Genomic DNA, 21,560 nt, shown 5'->3' on the forward strand with positions numbered 1-21,560 from the left:
GATGGAAACTGTTGATCGATCAGAATAAATTTTATATAGAAGAAGACAACTTCTCATTTACTCTGAACCACCGATTAATTAATTGTCAACTTTTAATTGTCAACTACGTACTACTGATTTATTTGAGAACCAATTAAGTGAATTAACGGCTACTGACCTTTTCTTGTCCTGAACATATGAGCTAATAAAAATCTAATCTACCAATGAAATTATTTTTCATGAAACACTCGATTGCTTTTTTGTAAAAAAATAAAATAAATTTATTTATGTTTTTAAAAAAGGTATTGTCAAGTTAGTTTTCTCTTCAACACGACAATCAGATGTCTGCAATAGTTGAGTGTTGAGTTCATACAAGCATAAAGATATTACATTAACTTTAAATTTAATAATCAAAAAATTATGTGAACACGTGAGGTCTATTATAACGTTTTATATCTGGGTTCTACTATTTACGTATGTAGTTGTGGTGTTAATTGTTTAATTGATTATTAACAGTATATATGAGATTTATGTCACAACTTTGCCTTTCTAAGTTCACATGCAATCTTTGTCTCTACTTGGTTTTTCTAAGTTCACGTGCGATCTTTGTCCATCAACTCCGCCCCTACTATTACTAACCAAAACAAACAAGAGTAGATGTATAGATAAAAAGTACAACATTTAATGTGAGAAAGATAGAAATGTTGAAAGTTGACTCGACAAATGTTGCATACATTTTTATGTCTATATAATAAACAAGTCATTTATATCCTTATAATGTATAGTGGTTATTATCAAGTCTTAGAGTACTCAACACTATTTTGTACATTTGGTGGTTCTATACCTCTATGTACTTTTCTTCTACATAACACATGAAAGCCTTAGAATTGTCTTGACATTCGTTTAAGTTTCCACACTTCTCTAGATTGTGTCAGAGTGATCTAGACGCGAGCTTTTCCAGTACCACGTTCTAGATAACTCTACATGAATATAGAATGATAAAATCTTATCCACCACGTTCTTGGTTTTTTTACACGAACTTAGAACCTTCAAGTCCTTCATCGACTTATCTAAAATATTCTCTTGCCTGCAAAACAATGTTAGAACACTCAACAAAATTCCGCATACTTTTCTTCGCCAAATTCTATGCGTGTCAAGCTCTGAAACTATCAGATCATGATACTTCACAAAAAAAAAGTGACACGTCGTTTTAACCACACTTCTAACATTATTTATTAAATGATATGGTATAAGCATTCAATTAATTAGTCTCTAACTTTATTTATAACTGGATTCTACTATTTACTTATTTATTTATTTATTTATGTTTGTCATTCATTCATTCATTTTTATTTATTTATTGCATCATTTAAATTGGCTATGGATACATAAAATGGGAAGTGAAATACGTTAATTACGGCCCACCCAGCGACCATAAACACAACGAGATCAACAATGTACTAAATATCCGTTACTGGACCGAAAAGGCCCATTGGGCCCAAACTACTCCGATGTAACGATGAACACTGACTTCCCCCACCGCCCACGAGCTTCACAGGTGTAAAACCAAAGCTCATGGAAGCCACGACCTCCGCGGCCAACCAGCTGCAGTCCGTGAAGAAGCGGCGGCACACGGCCAGGACATCCGTGGAAGCTTTGGGTGACGATGTGTTGTGCATGATATTCGTTTTGCTCGACCTCGTCCACCTAATTCGGTGCTCAGCCGTTTGTAAGTCATGGTACTGCTCTCTTCTACTTCTATTGATGTGTAAATCATCCCATATAATTGAGTATGGATTTTATTTTGGGTAACAGAGCATGCTAATTATGCTAAGCTAATATTTCGGTTTGGATGATTTTTAATTGAAATAACTGGGGCACAATTGAAAGACTACTGAAGTGATATTGTTTATGGTATGCGTGGATGTTTCTAGTTACGAGTGGAGACAGAACTTTTGAGTGTGTCCATGTCATGGCATGATCACCATGCTGCATCACTTCCAAAAGTAACATCATTGTGCACATGAATGGTCTCTTGATTTCTGCACTTAATGAACACCTTGTTATTGTCCATGTTTATGCATCATGAGCTCATATGGAGCTTCGGTTTTCTTATTGCTTGAGGAGGGCATAAAAAATGTTTTTCCACTTCTTCTATTGCTGGTTTATGAGAATATAGGATTGAAAGACCTCGCGTATCCCACAGATACAAATCGTCAAAGAGTTGCTGACTTAGATGGATTTACTCATATTTAGGGTAGAAGCAATGTACCTAAACTTGAATTTTGATCTGTCCGAGGAAAAGTATGTAAAAGAGCAAAAAGCGTAGCTGCTTCTGAATTTTTCAGATGATTTTATCTTTATGCATCATATTTTTATTATGTTAAATAGTAACAATAATAACAATGTTCTTTGTTTTTCTTCTGTATAATCAATCCGGAAGGAGCATGGTGATTAATAAACTGAAGTTACTGCAATTGCAGTATTACAAGCAGCAGCATGTGGATTCTGCTGGCCTCTCTGATGCATCCACTTATTCAGAAAGATTATTAAACCAACAATTGGGCCAGCTCGCCATGGATAGGCACAGTTGGTCTTTACAAGAGGGTCCTTGTGATGTTTTCCGGTGGAAAGGTCACTTGCGAGGGTAAATATTTTATACCTGCCATTTAATGATTGCAAATATCTGGATGTTATGATTAGAATGTAAAGGGTAAAGAGTTTTGAAATATGTTTGTTAGTATTTATTTTCCTTCTGGATAGTTTACATTTCATACTTGGATTTAGATTCTGTACATTTGATACTTCGGTTTGCCATTTCTCTTGATGTAAACATTTTCCCCTTCCCAACAATTTAGTATGTACTTTTCATCTCGGAGATCTATTAAAAATAAGTTGTTACACCACTCTAAGATTGGCTATGACATTAAGATTACTCAGTTTTCATTATACAACGCCAAGCTTCCTGAATCTTTTATATTTTTTGGGCTCAAGTTTTGGTTGAGTGTCCAACTTTCTGTTTGACTTTCTCTGACTTGGTTTCCTTATAGATTTAACAAGTGCAGAATGAAGATGGGATTGATTCTTACTGGAGTTGGTGATAAGGTAGCTCCATGACATGTTAGAATACACTCGATTTAATGTTTAAAACAAGTCTTAAATCGAGTTTTCTTTCTCATTATATCGATCATGTTGTACTGTTGAATTGTTTTGTATTTATAGTGTGCAAAAGATAAATCTATCTGTGTTGAATGAGGAACTACAAATCCTATCTCAATAATCAATGATTAGGATAGATTATTATTTGTATTATAAAGTATATTTAATCTTCTAGAGATAGGACTCCTAGTTTTAGTAAACTAGGTAAGTAGATCTTTATAATTTGATATCTTGCATCAGACTTATTAATACCTTTCTCTGAATAATATTCTTCAACCTCCAAAATCCTATGTGCATTCCCCCTTTTGCTACAATATGTAGTCATAAATTTTTGTTGATATGGGCCAATTACAAATAAATAATCTTTATTGTATTATAATCATCTTACCCCTTACTGAGAAACTCCCCCCAACATGGTAGTAGTTATATTTATGTTTCTAATCTTGCATTCTATGTTAGTCGTTAAAGATTTGAAAGTTATAGTTAATTTGTTTGAGGAAGATTAAAATGCACCATCAAATCAGTTTCTTACTAGGGAGGTTTTGGTTCAGTTTCCCTCTCTTCGATTGTTTTCTGATAAAAGCACGCCTTGTGCGCTTGTCTTGACAAAAATTGAGTTTAGGATCACACTAATTATTGGTATTTGTCTTGGTTAAATTTATAATTTAAAATGTTTTTGCATATTTAGGCATCCGTCATTTTTTAGAGCGCTGATTTTCTTGTGTGATTTCTAAAAAATAATGCGAGACTATGAGGTTGACTGAAGTGGGATCCCAGACATACATTCAACAGACTTTGGAATGCATCGTCATGATTCAGGAAACTCAAAACTTGACTGTTAGTTTCTCATTTATCGATTGCAACTAGATTGCTTTATGTCATGGAATCATTCATGGCTGTGGGTATGTTGCGATGAAACTGTTCGATCTAGCATTTTTGTCAGATTGCTATGGCTAAAGTATATTGGTTAGGGAGTAAATGCCTAGTTCTTGAGCCCTAATTCTTTTGAGTTACCACATCTGACAGACAGAGTTCACAAAATGTTTCTATGTTCTCTATTAAGACAATTCTTGACTGGTATGATGGTGATATATCGACACTTGGGTTTGAGTATATAAAGAAATGTTCTGTTTTTTCAGCATATATCAAGGTTTTCTTTTGGTCATGCATTTTGCTGAAGTTAGTTGGATTTAATATGTTGCATTGCATAGATTTGGTGATGAGTTTATTGCCAACAGTGTATCATTTTGTGAAGTCAGGAATGTGTGAAATAACTTGTTTATATGCATTATTTGTTTTATGATATTTTCTTGGATTTGAGCTGCGTATTTATATGTTTACTGATATTGTGATTGCTGATAACCGTAGGTGATGCGTCTCTGGTCTGCGGAGAGTGGCAAAGGCTTGGATGAATATATTCTACCTGATAAGGCACCATTAATTGATTTTGATTTTGATGAGGGGAAGGTAAATCGAATGTGAACAATTTGCTTTTCTAATTTTTGTGTTTGAATTGCTTGCATGTAACTCCGCAGTTTTCTTGATGTGATGGTTGTTTTTAAAAGGTTAAGTGACTCCATATTATCTGGGTTGCAAAGCAATCAGTTAATATGCTTTACCATGCAGAGACTGGCATGGGAAGTTTGACATGGGTTCTTTGACCCGTTTGAAACTCCTTGACAGAATAGGAAAGAGTTGTTTCCTTGGATTTATTCATTTATACGGTCAAGAAGCAAATCGTTTCAAGTCCAGTCTGAAAACTTATTGAATATAACCTTTGGGTTTTTTTGATAATTGTCTTATAGGTTGTAGGTCTTGTGGGGACTCGTATATGCATATGGAGGCGTGTTGGTTCAAGAGAAATATTTTCCTCCCGTGAAGGATTGTTTGCCAGGGGATTGTGCATGCGGTGTGTTTTATCTCACTATCTTTGAGTTTTTTCCTCAATTTCTTAGCATTTAAGCTTCAAGAAATTCAATTGTGTAAAAAATTAAGGACTGCTTACCTTTGTATTTGTTGACAGCAAATAGGCTGGATGTGTTTGCTGAGTGGTTGAGTTCTGAGCTTCAGAATTTGAGAGTTAAATCTGTCATACATCCTCTGAGGCCAAATATTGGAAGTAGTTCTTTTTTTACTCTCCCTCCCCAAATCTAATATCCAAATAAGAAATTACAGAAGTAATGAGAGCTGTGATGACTCTAACTGAACAGTTTGACCCTGGCATTATGCTTCATGGAATCGATATTGTGTGATAATCTGCATAACTTAATGTATGAACGCTAGAATCTTCCAAGTGTCATTATCATAACACGACATATTATAATCACTGTCAAATTTGCAGAATGTGACTGTTTCCCCTATGTTACCCAAATACCACTATAAGACGCGTTTTACGGGTTGTTTGTTTATATCCTATCGTTTTAGTTTACTCCCGTTATCTGTCATTTTTTCAACAGGTACAGTATAATTTACTGAAATCCCAATCGAATCTCCCTTTGCAGCTATGTAGACCCACAGGCCGTGATTGGGTGTGAAGATGGAAAAGTTCGTGTTTTTGATATGTATAGTAGAAAGATTTCACAAATAATCAAGTATACACTTGCTTTACTTCAATCTCTAATCAACTATTGCCAAAACTTGAGATTATCAGTATTATTATTATTAGCCTGGTTCCTAGTTCCGGGAAAACATTTCATGATTGTTGCTCTCATTTTATTGTTGTAGGATGGATCCTGGGTCAGTGTCATCTTTATGTTTCACTGACGAACAAATGATTATCAGTGGTTCATCTCTTGGAAGTATTTCAATATCAGATCTTTCATCAGATCAACAGGTGGCTACATTGGGAACAACTGGTTCTGCAGGTTATGTGACATAGTCATTCATTGGGTGATGACTCTTTTTTGGGGTTTATTTGCGTGTATCAGTATAAAACTATAGGACCACCAATGGGATTTCACTTGTTTGCTCATCTGAAGATTTTTCTGAATTTGGATCTAGAACAAGGGCCATCTTACCCAAATCTCCCTCCCCCTACTCATGTACCTTTCCAAGTTCACCTTCTTCATTATTTATCACTTTTAGGTAAAAAGATCTATATTTCATGGTTTATCCCCCATTGAACTCGCGGTATCTGTAACATAACAAACTCTCTGGTGGGTGAGTGATAATCTCTCTGGCAGGCGATGAGTCTTCTAATATACCATCTATTATGGTGGTTATAACAATATCAAAACTATTTTCACTGTTTAAAGAGAAATTAATAGCTTAATGCATCTCTGCATCTAATTCTAAAGAGTAATTGATCGACACATTATTTTAGGCTATATCCAGGACCAGCAGTCTTCTCTTTCCATAATTTTAGAAAACAGGACCGAAGTGTTTACAAAAGGTTCCTTTGGAATGGGCCCATAGCATTTATGACTTCAATAAAATTGTCAGAGACTCAGAATTGATCCGCATCCCATTTCATGGACATTTGGGCACAGGCATCAGAACTTTGTGTTTCAACCCAAGCTCCTATCAACTCTTTGCTGGATCAAGTGCGGGCTATGCATCTTGTTGGGACATAAGGTATGCATATCTACGATATGTTTACCTTAAATTCACTTTGAGGTGTTAGTATTTTAGTTTTAGGAAGGATGTTTGAGCAGTTTATGTTTTCTGAAAATGCTGTGGATGTTATTAGTAACCACTGCAACAAAAAGAGAAATACTATCATGAATTAAACGCAATCAAACTGAAGAATTGATATAAGAAATTGAATATTGAAGAATGACAATTGCTTGTAGAAATATTTATGTCTAGTAAAGTCAACCTGTGAACCACCCTTTTTAGGGAAGGAAATCGATTATGGTCTCAAGGCAAGCTAGCGATAACAGAAATATGCTGAACGCCTTCCACTAGCAAACTCTGCCCTTGTATGTTCTTTCTTTTTTCACTCATTCTTTCCTAATATCGTGCCCAATTTATTTCCTCGAATCGTAGCCTTGTCCTTGAGGTGGAAATCGGAAAATTTTGTTTGATATTCGTGGAAATCGGAAAATTTTGTTTGATATTCGTGGAAATCGGAAAATTTTGTTTGATATTTTCAGTTTCTTCGCACGTCACATTGTTCACTTCATCATCCAGACAGACAGCCTTTCCCTATGGACCTTTCCACCTGTTAATTACATCTCCAAATTTGGTGGCTGTTTGATAACTGAGCTGATATATATGTTGAGCCCAACCTGCTTCTAGTTCTTTGGAAGATGTGATACATGAAAAACTGGATTTATCCACGATCCTACACGCACACTTGAACAAATAAAAGATTAATAGATGCAGTATAGTCTTGGCATGGACAAGATTAGCTTGTGGATTCGATTACGTATCCCTGTCATTATCGAATTGAATGAGTTATTTATTATATGTTGGTTCCATGCAGGATGTTGAAAAAACTATGGGAGACACGAGTTAGTCCCAACGTGCTTTATTCCATGCATCATTTACGAAATGACAAATTGACGTTAGTTGTTGGTGGAATAGACGGGGTTCTAAGAATCGTCGACCAGGACACTGGGACCGTGCTGTCTCGATGGATCATGGAGGAAAACAACATAATAGACCAATCAATGGGGAAAAATGGAGTCGTCGAGAGAAAAAAAGCGTTAAAACTTTCCGAGGACGCCCGTATTGATCTAATGCCTAATCGGCCTCCCATAACATGCTTAGCGGTTGGAATGCAGAAGGTTGTTACCACACACGGTGATAGATTCCTCAGAGTGTGGAAGTTCCGTGGTGTGTGACAGGTTATTGCAGAAAGGTTTCGGGATAGTGAACCTGAGGATTAGCAGCATCTTTTGCATCAGATGGTGGAAAATTTATTGATAAGATGATACTGTTTTCCGTCTGTACTCTACCAGTCTACTGTATTATAGACACCAGTTATATTATTACCGAAATTATTTTTGAACATTTTAATGAATGAAAATCATCATAATAATCTATTGTAGCAAATTTAAAACTCATTCATAATTATGCCCTTTTTATTACAGTTTTGTTGCACTAATTCTCGAACTCGACTACCTATGGCTATTTCAATCCGTTGAGACTTGAGATGATAAATGATGTATAATAAATTAATATATGGATTATATATAATGTTTATTTTTTAAATATGTTATTTTTCCTGAATCTCACTTGTTTTATATTTTGAAAGCATTAAATTTAAGAAATTTGAAGATATTTTAAATTATATTTATATTACTTATATTTAAGATATATATAATATAAGAGTTTCTTTCAAGTGTCCACCTATCATGCCCACCAATGATGCGGTACTATTCTATTGGACCCATAATTTACCAATGATGCGGTACTATTCTATTGGACCCATAATTTATCACATCTTTATCACGTTCAATAGAATAGTGTGACATCACATCATTGGTGGGCATGGTAATGGATATGATAGGTGGACACTTGAAAAAAACTCTATAATATAAATAATAATGGTTTATTAATTAATATGGTTAAAACCAAACAATATCCACAAACTCGGAAATAATTATTTATAGTAGAATAAGAAATCAAATTTGAATGAAAACTTAACTTTAAGTTATATAAATTTCGAATTTTGACCTCGCACTTCAAAATTCTCAATAAAATTCAAAATTGAATTCTAATATAATATAAACTATAAAATCGATCAATGTATAAGTTTTGCTTGCACAAAAATTCGTGTAAAAATATAAAATAATTCAATCAGTGAAATCAACCTCTTGTTCGATTTGATTAATTAAAAAATATTTATTTTTTTATGTTAAAAATATAGGACGATCTTTTGAAAAAATATATATAAGACGGGTCTATCGATTATATATTAATTATTATAGTTGTTTATATAAATATTTAATTTTCTCAAAGGAAAACAAAGGGTAAACAGCAGCTCCAAAACACAAAGTAGCCACACAAAAGTCACCAAAATCTTCATCTTCCTCGCCACCAATCAGTCTCTGCTAAACCCTAATTATCCCAATCGGTGAATTTCAACCATGGTGTGCATCAGGAAGGCGACAGTGGATGATCTACTGGCTATGCAGGCGTGCAATTTGTTCTGCCTGCCGGAGAACTACCAGATGAAGTATTACTTCTACCACATCCTATCATGGCCGCAGCTACTTTACGTGGCGGAGGATTACAACGGGAAGATTGTGGGATACGTTTTGGCGAAGATGGAGGAGGAATCCTCCGAATGCCACGGCCACATCACTTCGCTTGCGGTGCTGAGGACTCACCGCAAACTAGGGCTCGCCACCAAGCTCATGACTGCTGCCCAAAACGCCATGGAACAGGTTTTTTGACGCATTTTCATTAGGCTTTCTATTTGTCTAGCTGTTTTGGGTGATTTGGCGGATTAAATTTGGTCTAGTGTGTTAGGATTAAGGATGTCGATTTCAAGTTGATGAAAAGTATGAAGCTTTGATGTTATGTTTAGTGATAGATCTAGCAGGGGAGGGGCGTAATATTTGCACTCTTAACACCATAATGCAACCCCATCCCCCGGCCTTCCCCAACAAACCAATTCAAATTCATGAAAATTGAGTTCTTACTTCTCTGAATTTGTTCTCTAAGTAATTGTTTTTCTTAAAATTATTTTGCTGTTGAGATTAATTGTATTTGTAACTTTGCATAGTCAGATGAACATTACCTGTGAATGGGTTGTGAATACGGACAAGCTATGATAGTATTTTTCTCTTTTTTCCGGTCCTAGCTTCCTGACTTTTTTTGGATACCAGTATGTTCTTAACTTCTCTGTGGCTATTGGTTTGTATAAGCCAATGGAAAGCAAAATCATATTCGCATGCCAAGTTTATTTTACCTACACGCCACTTGAATTTAGGATTTAGTGTTAGGAAATATATAATAAAAGAGAAATAACTTTATGCACTGGTTTCTTGTTTAAATCTTCTTTTTTCTTTTTTCTTTTTTGCAAATGCTCCAAATTGTATCCAAAAAGCATTATTTTTCTGAGTTTAACACACAACAGAGATTGAAATAGGTTTCAAAGTTTTTCTGTCATTTTGTGGCATCATTTGTGCATGAATTTTGAATGTAATGGCTGAACAAGCAAGTTGCTGGTTTTGGACCTTTATGGATCAAGGCTTGTAATTGTGTGATGATATGTAAATTGTGTCAAATCTGAGGTTGATTATTTTGCTGACTAGTTGTTATTTTACTCTCTTTATGCTGTGTATTATTTCACATGGGTGCCATTGGTAGATAGAAATTGAATAAAAACGTCCACTCTGACAGATAATTGAACCCTGGGTTTCGTTTCTTGAACAGGTTTATGGGGCCGAATATGTATCTCTGCATGTCAGAAAAAGCAATAGGGCTGCATTCAATTTGTACACCGAGACTTTGGAATATAAGATTCATGATATAGAGGCTAAATATTATGCCGATGGTGAGGATGCCTATGATATGAGGAAGCAATTGAAAGGCAAGAGGCAGCAGCCCCATCACCACCACCAGCACCACCACCACCATCACCACCACCATCATGGTGGCGGTTGTTGTTCTGCAGAGATCAAACCAGAGGAAAAGCCCGAGCCAGCAGCAGCCAAAACCGAGTGATGAGATTAATAAAGGGTCAGAATTTTGTTATGTTATATATTTGGTTTGCCAGAGTGCAATCGCCAGTCCATGCTTGATGCATGAAAAATGCTCTGAACTTTCTTAGCAAGGTCTTGGAAGCTTGAATAATTGTTTTAGACTTGTATGTTTCGCGCATTTATACATGATACATCCTTGGTTTTATTAATCATTGCATCTACAATTATGTTATTTTTTTATATAAAAAATAGAATCTATCTATTATCAAATGTTGGCTACTATCAATAACAATAACTATTAATTTCAAGTGGATTTATTTTTCTATATTTCAAAATTTGTAAAATCAAATTTTCCTGCAATTCTTAAGCAATGCCAAACAATTTTTTAAATAATTAATAAGCTCTAATCATTGCTACAAGTTTTTTTTTTTTTCCATATCCATGTTTCATACTGCCTAATGGTCTTTGATTAGTTATTTCCATTACATTAATAAATTGATTTTTTCATTTTTTTTGTACGTACAAAATATTTAATTCTCTTCCTTTAAAAAAATATTTAATTCTCTGGTTTTGCTACAATCTACTTATCCTTATAAAAATTAAGTAAACCATTTTAATCATATCCATGAATCCGTAAATTGTAACGGCGAAAAGAAATTAATTTTTAAAGTTTTATTCTAAAATTTTATCTTTTGAGATAATTTTGGAAATTGCAAACAAATATGAATCAAATAAATTCTGTTGAATTTAAACATAAAACTTTTTTCCCCTGAATCAACACAAACATAGTAATACGCAAAAAATAAAATAAAATAAAATCGGAGTAATTCTTTTAAAAGTTTGTTAATTATTTGCTTATAATTTTAAATGTTTTGGAATTTTTGGTACTACAATTTAACTTTTTTTTTTGAAAAATAAAATACAACTACAATATTTAAAATATAAAATTATTTTAATTTTTTTTTCAAGATAATATCTCAAAAATATTAAAAGCCTGATTAACATAATGATATTTACTATTTACTATATTATAATACTTCCGTACCCTTTTAAAAAATTCTTTGGTCTGTAATTGATGACATAATTCTAATATTATATTTATACCCTCAAAAATGTCTTTGTATCTTTTACTATTTATTAAGGATGGACATACTAGAATAACTAATTGGTGTCTTGATCTGTTTTTAAAAATATTTAAACTACCATCACCCAACTTCTCCACATTTTCACGTTCCTTATTTCCCACCCAAATCTCAAACACATTCCTCTTTCTTTTATATCACACACATTGTGGGTACTTATTTGCTAGTTTTCATTGTTGTTGGGTAAAAGTGACAAAAATAGTTCAATATTAATATATTAACCCACTATTTTCATCACCCACTATCTTTATTAACCACGTTCATCATTTCATCTAAAAAAATATTTTTCTCTTTTTCAAATCAAATATTTAAAATAAAATAAATATAAATATAGATGTGTAAATACATAAAATTTATATATTACATGCCTGTGCTTGAATGTTAATAATAATAATAATAATAATAATAATAATAAAAGCCACCATTGGTCAAATGCCAAAATAAAGCTCTAAAATCCAAAAAGTCAGTCAACTATTTTCGTCTCTCCTTCCTCAGCTTCATTCTCCCATTTTCTGCACATATATATTTGCAGGAATTTGACAGATTCGACAAAGCGAAGAATTTGTGGGGAAAAATAAATTAATTCAGCAAGAACAAACATTTGATAATGTGTGGAATTTTCGCGTATCTAAATTTCAACGTGAGTAGAGAAAGAAGTTATATTTTACAATTGCTTTTCAATGGACTCCGCCGCTTGGAGTACAGAGGCTACGATTCCGCCGGAATTTCCATCGATTATTCTCATGAAGCTTCCACTGTACATCTTGTGTTTCGCCAAGAAGGCAACATTGAGACCTTAGTCAAATCTGTCTACCAAGGTGATTTTTTTTTTCTCGTTTTCATTTCCATTTTTGTAGGGTTATAGTTTTGATGATGGATTTTCGGCGTTGAAGTTTGGTTTATGTTTAGGATCAAATCATAATGACGTGGGTTTTGGGTTTATTGATCTTCTATTGGAAATAATCATCGTAAGAATGTTTTTGCATATTTGCATATGTGAGTTGAGAATTTGTATTGAGATTTATTCCGGTTTTGTGCATGGATTCAAGTTTCATTTTCAGGGTTTAAGTCGTTTTATACAATATCCCTTGTCTGATTTTCTTTTTCTTGTGATGGAGCTAAATTAACAGATTCGTATCTGGCGTGATCACATTTTTAAACAGTGTTACGTTCGATGGATGTATTGATAAGAATACAAGATAAATTCCATCCTTTGTTTAAAAAAATGGCATGATTGGCCTTAAACATTGGAGAAAAATATGCAATCTCACTGATAAAACATTTCAAGTCTATTCCCTTGGTATCTATCCATAATGCATCAGGTTTTTTTTCCTGGTGGGATAGCTACTTAGTTGCAGTGGCTATAGTTTGGTTTTTTCTGCAAGTGAAGTTTCTTATTCACTTGCCTTTTCTCCCATGCTTGTGTGATTATTATCGGTTCATGTTTTCAGAAGTTGGTGCTACAAATTTAAATTTGGAAGAATCATTCTCAACTCATGCTGGGATTGCACACACACGCTGGGCTACACACGGGGAACCAGCTCCAAGGAATAGTCATCCTCAGACTTCTGATCCCGAGAACGAATTCTTGGTGGTTCATAATGGAGTTATAACCAATTATGAGGTTTGTTTGCCTCTTTTGTCTTTCTAACTCTATCATATATCTTCTTTTACAGAAAACATATTTTATCTGATCATGCAGATGTATTTGTTCATTTGTTGTTGTATTGACTATTTGCGTTTACAGTCTTCTCTGTTGCTTCATATTCTAAAAAGTGCTGTTTGTTTCTTTACGACTTTTTCAGCATTACATTACTCGACCACATTAAAATCTGTGAAATACTCAACAAGCTGGAGTTCAATATTTGCGGTACACGCAAGCTTTGTAATTCTTAATAGCTTAAGCCTCAAGTTAAGCTCTACTACTTTGCACTCCTGTCTGGGTTATGAAATGGTTCAAATTCTTGATGTAAAGAACTGCAGGAGTGAGATGTCAAGGTCTTGTTTTGAGATAAACTGGGAGAAATTCCTGCAGTAGATATTATCATTCTGAAAATGACAAAAACTTTGCATATGAATAGGAAATCATCAAATACGACTTCCACCATTAGATAAGCCTTTGTCTAAAATGGAATTCACCTATTAAAATATATTTTACATGACCAGAAAGTAAAAGTTACTGACTAGGAGTTGAACTAGTATTTGAAGCCTTATAGTTGATTTTACTTATTTTGATTAGATTATATTTTTATCTGCTGTGTGGAATCCTGAAATATCTAATGTAATGGGTTTTTGGATTTGATCTCATTAATGGGACTGCATAGGAACGAAATCTGAAGTGCAAATATGTGTTTCATGTGGAATAATATATTTGGTAGCTTCATGCTTTCCTGCTCACATTTGCTGGAAGATATAAAGTGCATAACATGATGCTATGTGAATAACCATTACTACTGAATCTGAACTTTTGTATTCAGCTTCTCCGTTTTTATGGTAATTTTGATTTACTTGGTCTTATGGATGACAAAAGGAATCTGTTCTCATATATATCAAGAATCTTTTTTTTAAATCCTTGATTTTACTGGATTTCTACATAGACTTAAGATGGCATTATTTTAAAGCTTGCGTGCATATTCATTTGCATAGCGATATTCTATGCCCTATTATTCCATTTCTTGCCCATCATTGTAATGTTATAATATCGTGTTTTTTAGGTGTTGAAAGAGACACTGGTACGACATGGTTTTACCTTTGAATCTGAAACAGATACAGAAGTAATTCCAAAGCTTGCAAAGTTCATATTTGATAATGCAAATGAAGAAGGTATCTTACAATAGTTGTGGGTCAATTATACAGTTCCTTTTGTTTAATGTCTCTGTTCTTCCCTCGATGCATAGTTTAATCTTCAATCAATTGCTGTGTGCATAAAAGCTGCACTTTTTTAACAATAAGAAAGAATACTACAAATTCGGTGGTTCAATGCTAGGGATGTAAACGAGACGAGCCGAGCCGAGCCGAGCTGAGCTTTTGAATGTTCAAGCTCGGTTTATTTATAACCGAGCCGATCCCGAGCTTATTTAACGAATATATTCATGGCTCACGAGTTTATTCGAGCTTTTATCGAGCCTAAACGAGCTTAATATATTTAAACTATAAATTTAAATATTCATTAAATTAATTAAAAACTAAATTATATATTTGAAAAATATATAATATTATTATTAAAATTTGTAATTTTATTCTAATAAATTAATTTTTATAGATTTTTCAATATTTTTCATAAGTAAAGTGTAAATTTATAAATTAAATATCAATACTATTATTTTTTCGTCTAAGAGATGACTTACGAGCTTGTTAACGAGCCTGTTCACGAGCTAACGAGCCTGTTAACGAGTATATTTACGAGCTAACGAGCCGAATATTGTAAAGCTCGAGCTTGATTCGTTTGCCTTAACGAGCCTCATTAAACGAGCTCGAACGAGTTTTTAACGAGTCGAGACGTTCGGCTCATTTACATCCCTGTTCAATGCATTGGAATTCAGTAATGAATAAGGAAATTGTGCATGAATGCCTTATCTACTGCAGTAACTGAACAAATTAATACACAGGCTTTATGAACCTTAAGTTCTATAATGCTGTTTTTAAAAGGGGAAAAAAACCGTTGAGAGGTAGAAATTGCAACTTTTGTGAGAAAAAAATAATGTTCTGGCTAATCCTGAAACAGTTGGTAAGTTTCATAAAGTGTGGCTAGCAATCCTCCCTGTTTCCTTTGTCTCTCTTGATATTTCACGTATCTCGGTTCATGTATGATAATTCCTTATCACCAGTGTGTGTTTTTTCGTCATATGTTTTTCCTGTTGTTTTTGGTACATTTTATTGGATTAAACTGTGAAGCGTTTTATAAGAATTTAACAGGCCACTTTTTTCTCACTTTTTATGTTCTTTCTATCTTTTTTTATGAGAGTATTTGTTACTACATGATCACAAAGTTCCAATTCCTCAACTATTCGGAGCAGGTGACAAGAGTATGGCATTTAGTCAAGTCGTGCTTGAGGTAATGAGGCATTTGGAAGGAGCATATGCCCTTATTTTCAAAAGCCGGCATTATCCCAATGAATTGATTGCATGCAAACGTGGCAGTCCATTGCTCCTGGGTGTAAAAGTAAGTATATTACCTCTTGTTGATGCAAAACTTTAACATACAAAGCAAGTAATATGTTGCCTCGTGTTGATGCATTAACATATGCAATGAAAATGTGACAGTCCACGGAATTTATATGCATTATGAATGACACATTATTTTAGTTTTGTATATCCTACAGAGATCCGTGCCCAACTGAAGCACAAGCCTGCTGTTTCTTGAAAAATGCCCATAAAAAATAAATTATGCAGCAACTTTGATTACGTCTGTTCTGAAAAAGATATTGTCATTATTTCAGGAGTCAACAGAGAAAACAAGCAATGGAACATCTTTTAATGATGTGAACTATCTTTCGGGCAATGGGCAACCAAAAGAATTCTTTTTTTCGAGTGATGCAAGTGCTCTGGTGGAGCACACGAAAAAGGTCTTGGTGATTGAGGACGGAGAAGTTGTTCATCTCAAGGTATTTTAAACTGTCACTAGATTGTGATCACTGATCTATAATTAAGCTCATCACAATTGTTCCCTTGACCATTAAAATGACTTCGAGCATTTAAGAAGTATCACATGCTCGTTATGTTCTACATTTTAAACCCGAGAAAATATCATTTCCCAATTCTCCTGATTAAGTTTCTGTACTATTCTTTTCGTTTTTTTGGTCATTGTTATCTCTTCTTGAGTAAATGCATGAAACAGAATATTTGCAAAAATCTTGAGCTTTGGAGGTGTCCAAAGATCAGATATTCTGTTTTATCTGATGCAGGCCTAACTATCGCTACCTAAGGGCTTGTCTAAAACTGTTCTACACTTGAATCCACATGATCATTTTTTTTTTAAATCAATCATCTTTATTGTGCTATGAAATAAAAACAAAATTAAATAGGCTGTTCTCTTCCTCAAGAGTCTTAACTTTCTGTATTTCAAACTTGTCCGTCCTTTAATTTGAATTAAAAATTAAAAGCATTGACCATATCCTACCAAAACTTGAAAATTGATTATAATACTTTTACATGAAAATATTCTCTGTGTCTAAGGTCCCAAAATGGTACCAAATATAGTTAAACAGGGAAGGAATGAAAACTAATGATGTAAATGTTTAGGAGCACCGAGGTTGCGGTCTTTGGACATTTCTATAGTTTGTACTTAGTAATTCTTTTGACTTTGAGAGTTATGTTTACATATTACTTGATCTTTTGTGGAGATAACTGCTTTACTCGAGAAACCATCATTTGTACAGTTACCGGCGGGCTTTGGCGTGTGTTGCATATGTTGCTTTTCTATGTTTGTTCTCCCATTGTTTGAATTCACACAATTTCCTAATATTCCTTTCTACTATTCAAAGTGCATTTTTTATTTTTAAAATTCAATGGAAGTCAATTGACCAATGGAGTCCAAAACAAAGGTAAATTGTTTTTCAAAACAACCCCTTGTGCTGATTGAAGGTATCCTTTTAAATTATATTTTGTGCATTTAGGAACTTTATGAATCAAGGATGTGTTTGTTTAGTGCGATGATTATTCGTAATTAGTTTCGCTTCGACTTATTTCAAGTTATGAGTTGCGCACGAGGGTGATTGATATTCCCAATAGCTGTGATTGCACCTGGAATTTTGATTAATTAGGAAACCAAATTGCCAATAATGTTGGGTTGCTTATCCCAATGGCTGGGTTTTATTGTCGAGTATCCGCTGGCAGTGATTTTATCTTGTGAAGAAGGGGAAGTAGTGCAATTAGTCTTTTTAGAAGAATGGATAAGGTTAGAATTAAGTTGAGGACATTGCTGGAAGAAGACTTTGCTATTCATCAACCCACAGGGGGCCTAAAGAAATGACTTGTCCTAGTATGTTGAACAACATCTTCAATGAAATTTCATATTTGGTCATTGTATCTTTATCATGCAAAATACAAGTCACATACATTGACTTGTTTGAATACATCTCTGCAAAATGAACCTTTTCCTTAACAATTTCTGAAAATTATTCTCTGATTTATGATCCAAAACATCAGACGGCTTGTTCACATGCAAATGTTATATTTTTGGTTCAATTTCCGCCTTCTGAAATTTGTATTATCTTGATTTGGGTCGTTTGCCTGTTTCACCCAAATAGATTAGAGCTTCAATGAATTGGATGCAAAAGTGAAGATTTTAGGCTTTTCAAGGAAAAAAATTATGAAGTGTAGGTCGAGACAGAAAATTTAATGTGCTTTAACCTTATTTGAGAACTTTCCTTATGGTTTGAGTTTGTTTGTTTTTTTTTATCAGACTTATGGTTTGAGTTTGTTGCCACTGGTACGTTATATGACATGAATTATGGTTTGAGTTTGTTGCCATATGTGCGTTATATGACATGAATGGTAACAACAAGAAGCTGATTTATTTATTTATGCTTGCTGCAAATCTATGAATTTATTTACGTACTGATACAACCACACTTTTTATATAATAATGAAAGATGAACAAACTGTAAATAGAGAAGATAACCCAGAGAAATCTCTGTACCTAGCCAAGCTAGTCCCTAGCACAAGCTAGTTAATATTCACTCTTAAGAAAAATGAACTGAATGCCTCCCAAGTCACGTTCCTCTCATATTTATTTCACACACTCTTTCTAGACTCTTCTAAGCCTATTGGGCTATTTAGATCTAGGCCCAGGTCCGTAACACATACATATAATGAAGAAATAAATAGAGTTTCTATTCATTTGTTTTACTGAACTTAAGGACTTCACTTCTGTTGAAATTGGTGGCTCCAGGATGGAGGTGCTTCCATTTTCAAGTTCAATCACATTAAAGGTAGCAATGGAGGAACTCTTACTAGGCTCCCTTCTATTGAACGTGCTTTATCGGTTCTAGAAATGGAGGTTGAACAAATAAATAAAGGGAAGTACGAGCATTATATGCAGAAAGAAATTCATGAGCAACCTGAATCTCTTACAACATCAATGCGAGGAAGGCTTTTACGTGGAGGATCCTGTAAAGCCAAGAGTGTCCTTTTGGGAGGCTTAAAGGATCACCTCAAAACCATAAGGAGAAGCAGAAGGATCGTTTTCATTGGTTGTGGTACAAGTTATAATGCAGCTTTAGCTTCAAGGCCCATTTTAGAAGAACTTACTGGTTAGTTTTGCTCAACGATAAATTGTAGTACTAAACATGTATTGCATGCGTCTAAATTAATTAATATAGAATATAATTATATTTTTTAAGTATCAAAGTTAATATACTACATCATTATAGGGGGAAAAAAATCAAGTCACTAACATAACATAAATTTAGAGCTTCATACAAATTTTAAGAGAGAGAAATATTTTGGAAAAAGAGACGTCAAAAAGAGACCAAAATGTGGTCACATCTAGAGAACCTAAAGTACTATACTATAGAGGAGCCTTTAAAGAAACAAAATGTTGCACCAAAGAGACCAGAAGTGATGACTCTGGGTGGCTCTTGCTTAAATATGGAATATAAATTTCTAATGCAAATGGTGAGAATCCATTCCTAAAATAATTACATCACTGGCATTGCAGGTATTCCCGTGACAATGGAGATTGCTAGTGATCTATTGGATAGACAGGGCCCCATTTACAGAGAAGATACAACCATTTTTGTTAGCCAATCGGGTGAAACTGCTGATACATTACTAGCATTAGAATATGCTCTTGAGAATGGTGCATTGTGTGTTGGCATCACAAATACCGTTGGTAGTGCAATCGCTCGGAATACCCACTGTGGTGTTCATGTAAATGCTGGCTGTGAGATTGGTGTAGCTAGTACCAAGGTAAACTAACCGCATATACACCCACACATTTGATTTACGTAATAACACGAAATGAAGACCTGGGTTCTAAGTTGTTTAGCAGTGATGGTGTTGAGTTTCTCAATCCTTAGACTTAGGATTTGGTCAGCACCCTTTCATGAAGTTAGCCAATTATTTACTTTCATCAAACAGGCATACACAAGCCAAATCGTGGTCATGGTTATGCTGGCGCTTGCAATTGGAGATGACACTTTATCTAGTCAAGCAAGAAGGGAAGCTATCATAGATGGTCTATTTGAGTTGCCAAGTAAGTATGCATAAACCTAGGTTATTTGCCCACACATTTTTTGATGGCGTGTGCGATCTAACTATTTTTTTAATAAACTGTAGGTAAAGTAAAAGAGGTGCTGAAGCTAGATGAGGAGATGAAAGATCTTGCCAAGTTACTTATTGCCGAACAGTCTCTTCTTGTTTTTGGAAGAGGATATAATTATGCTACAGCTCTGGAAGGAGCCTTGAAGGTAAAAGAAGTGTCACTCATGCACAGTGAAGGTATGCTTGCTGGTGAAATGAAACATGGTCCATTAGCTCTAGTCGATGAGACTCTTCCTATTGTCGTTATTGCCACCCGCGATACTTGTTTCAGGTTAGTCTTTTGTGTTAGAGAAACACAATTGCTTTCATTAAGAGAATTCCCTTAAAAGTTCCTTCTCATGAACAGCAAACAGCAGTCGGTCATTCAGCAACTTCATGCTCGCAAGGGTCGACTTATAGTCATGTGTACTAAAGGAGGTGCAGCATCCGTCTGTGTTGGTGGATCTTGCCGCGTGATTGAAGTTCCTCAAGTTGAAGACTGCCTACAGCCTGTAATCAACATAGTTCCATTGCAGGTAATCTTGTCATTCAAACTTATCTAACACCTTTTGGCATAATCTTACAATTGATGGATATATCCCTTGGATATAATTGTAACTTGTAAGTCAGGAACTCGACTTTGATAAGAATGGAAATTTAGCGACTCCATTTGATTCCTGTTAGTTTTCTTTGGCTGCAGCTCTTGGCGTATCATCTAACTGTATTACGGGGATACAACGTTGATCAACCAAGGAATCTTGCTAAGAGTGTTACAACTCAGTGAGGAAGACAGAGACTTGACTTGTGGTTGTATGCCTTCTGAACCTTGACGGTAACTTTAAGCTGTTCTTCAATATTTTGCCATGTCAATTCGGGTTCATCCCACTTTAGGCACACCTTAAGTGCTGGGAAATCGGTAGTTGGTACGATGATGTAACAAAGTGGCTTGTCATCAAGAAACTGTTCATGGAAGGCTGTCTATTTCGTCCGTTTCGATGAAAACTTGAGCCTCTTCAGATTTGTGCGGGAAGTGAGTTTGGAATGTGACACAAGCCTTTCTTTTTTGTTGAACCACTTTTGCACTCTTAATTCTTAGAAGCCGCTGCCGGCTGTTATAAGGAGCTTGTACTAATTTATAATTGGAGAAATCCCATCTTTTTGTGTTCACTGTTTAGGCATTGTGTTATGCTTGTTCTCTTTATATTCGTACTACTTTCAACCTGTACAATAGCATTTGGTTTGTACCAAATGAATTGAAAACGAACCAAATAACATTTGCATTTTTTAGTTAAACTATATTTTAAATTATTTATAGTCATATCAAAGCTTAAAAATTGAATTATTTTAAATTAAACTCGATCTATTGGTTTAATGTAATTGTTGAGCTGTATTTTAAGAAGATAATCTTAGTTTCAGATTGTGCCGCATCGAACAAAAC

The 21,560-nt window shown here is 34.4% G+C and overlaps 3 protein-coding genes across 5 annotated transcripts; all 3 read left to right on the plus strand.

Annotated features, from left to right (window-relative positions):
- The first annotated feature begins 1,091 nt into the window (after positions 1-1,091).
- On the plus strand, positions 1,092-8,161 carry LOC140886582 (F-box/WD-40 repeat-containing protein At3g52030). 3 transcript variants are annotated; one of them, XM_073293240.1, is made up of 9 exons: positions 1,092-1,718; positions 2,423-2,626; positions 3,030-3,084; positions 4,507-4,605; positions 4,944-5,047; positions 5,640-5,729; positions 5,863-6,002; positions 6,627-6,711; positions 7,565-8,160. In XM_073293240.1, exons 1-9 carry the CDS (start codon positions 1,555-1,557, stop codon positions 7,923-7,925), a joined length of 1,302 nt encoding a protein of 433 aa, XP_073149341.1. In that variant the 5' UTR covers positions 1,092-1,554; the 3' UTR covers positions 7,926-8,160. The 3 variants fall into 3 exon arrangements, with proteins under 3 accessions (XP_073149341.1, XP_073149342.1, XP_073149343.1); XM_073293241.1 differs by having other exon boundaries at positions 1,580-1,718; positions 2,463-2,626; positions 7,565-8,161; XM_073293242.1 differs by lacking the exon at positions 1,092-1,718 and adding an exon at positions 1,752-1,893 and having other exon boundaries at positions 2,463-2,626; positions 7,565-8,161.
- An 878-nt stretch (positions 8,162-9,039) lies between these two features.
- On the plus strand, positions 9,040-10,945 carry LOC140886584 (N-terminal acetyltransferase A complex catalytic subunit NAA10). Its single transcript, XM_073293243.1, has 2 exons — positions 9,040-9,473; positions 10,468-10,945. The coding sequence occupies exons 1-2, from the start codon at positions 9,174-9,176 to the stop codon at positions 10,756-10,758; spliced, it is 591 nt and encodes a 196-aa protein (XP_073149344.1). The 5' UTR covers positions 9,040-9,173; the 3' UTR covers positions 10,759-10,945.
- Positions 10,946-12,332: 1,387 nt separating this feature from the next.
- On the plus strand, positions 12,333-21,415 carry LOC140886590 (glutamine--fructose-6-phosphate aminotransferase [isomerizing] 1). The gene is made up of 11 exons (XM_073293250.1): positions 12,333-12,696; positions 13,330-13,502; positions 14,593-14,701; positions 15,895-16,040; positions 16,318-16,482; positions 18,771-19,131; positions 19,539-19,789; positions 19,961-20,075; positions 20,159-20,414; positions 20,490-20,658; positions 20,823-21,415. Exons 1-11 carry the CDS (start codon positions 12,486-12,488, stop codon positions 20,904-20,906), a joined length of 2,040 nt encoding a protein of 679 aa, XP_073149351.1. The 5' UTR covers positions 12,333-12,485; the 3' UTR covers positions 20,907-21,415.
- Positions 21,416-21,560: the final 145 nt, after the last annotated feature.

Source organism: Henckelia pumila, chromosome 3 (assembly GCF_033568475.1).
Source record: "Henckelia pumila isolate YLH828 chromosome 3, ASM3356847v2, whole genome shotgun sequence".
Taxonomy (NCBI): Eukaryota; Viridiplantae; Streptophyta; class Magnoliopsida; order Lamiales; family Gesneriaceae; genus Henckelia; species Henckelia pumila.

What these genes read in the sequence shown, in the direction of transcription:
- LOC140886582 (XM_073293240.1), top strand. Translation starts at nt 1,555, where the DNA reads ATGGAAGCCACGACCTCCGCGGCCAACCAGCTGCAGTCCGTGAAGAAG. An exon ending in GCCAGGGGATTGTGCATGCG is followed by an intron (nt 5,048 to 5,639) that starts GTGTGTTTTATC and finishes CTCCCTTTGCAG; the next exon opens with CTATGTAGACCCACAGGCCG. An exon ending in GCATCTTGTTGGGACATAAG is followed by an intron (nt 6,712 to 7,564) that starts GTATGCATATCT and finishes GGTTCCATGCAG; the next exon opens with GATGTTGAAAAAACTATGGG.
- LOC140886584 (XM_073293243.1), top strand. Translation starts at nt 9,174, where the DNA reads ATGGTGTGCATCAGGAAGGCGACAGTGGATGATCTACTGGCTATGCAG. An exon ending in CCCAAAACGCCATGGAACAG is followed by an intron (nt 9,474 to 10,467) that starts GTTTTTTGACGC and finishes TTTCTTGAACAG; the next exon opens with GTTTATGGGGCCGAATATGT.
- LOC140886590 (XM_073293250.1), top strand. Translation starts at nt 12,486, where the DNA reads ATGTGTGGAATTTTCGCGTATCTAAATTTCAACGTGAGTAGAGAAAGA. An exon ending in TTGGTGTAGCTAGTACCAAG is followed by an intron (nt 19,790 to 19,960) that starts GTAAACTAACCG and finishes TTCATCAAACAG; the next exon opens with GCATACACAAGCCAAATCGT. An exon ending in TGGTCTATTTGAGTTGCCAA is followed by an intron (nt 20,076 to 20,158) that starts GTAAGTATGCAT and finishes AATAAACTGTAG; the next exon opens with GTAAAGTAAAAGAGGTGCTG.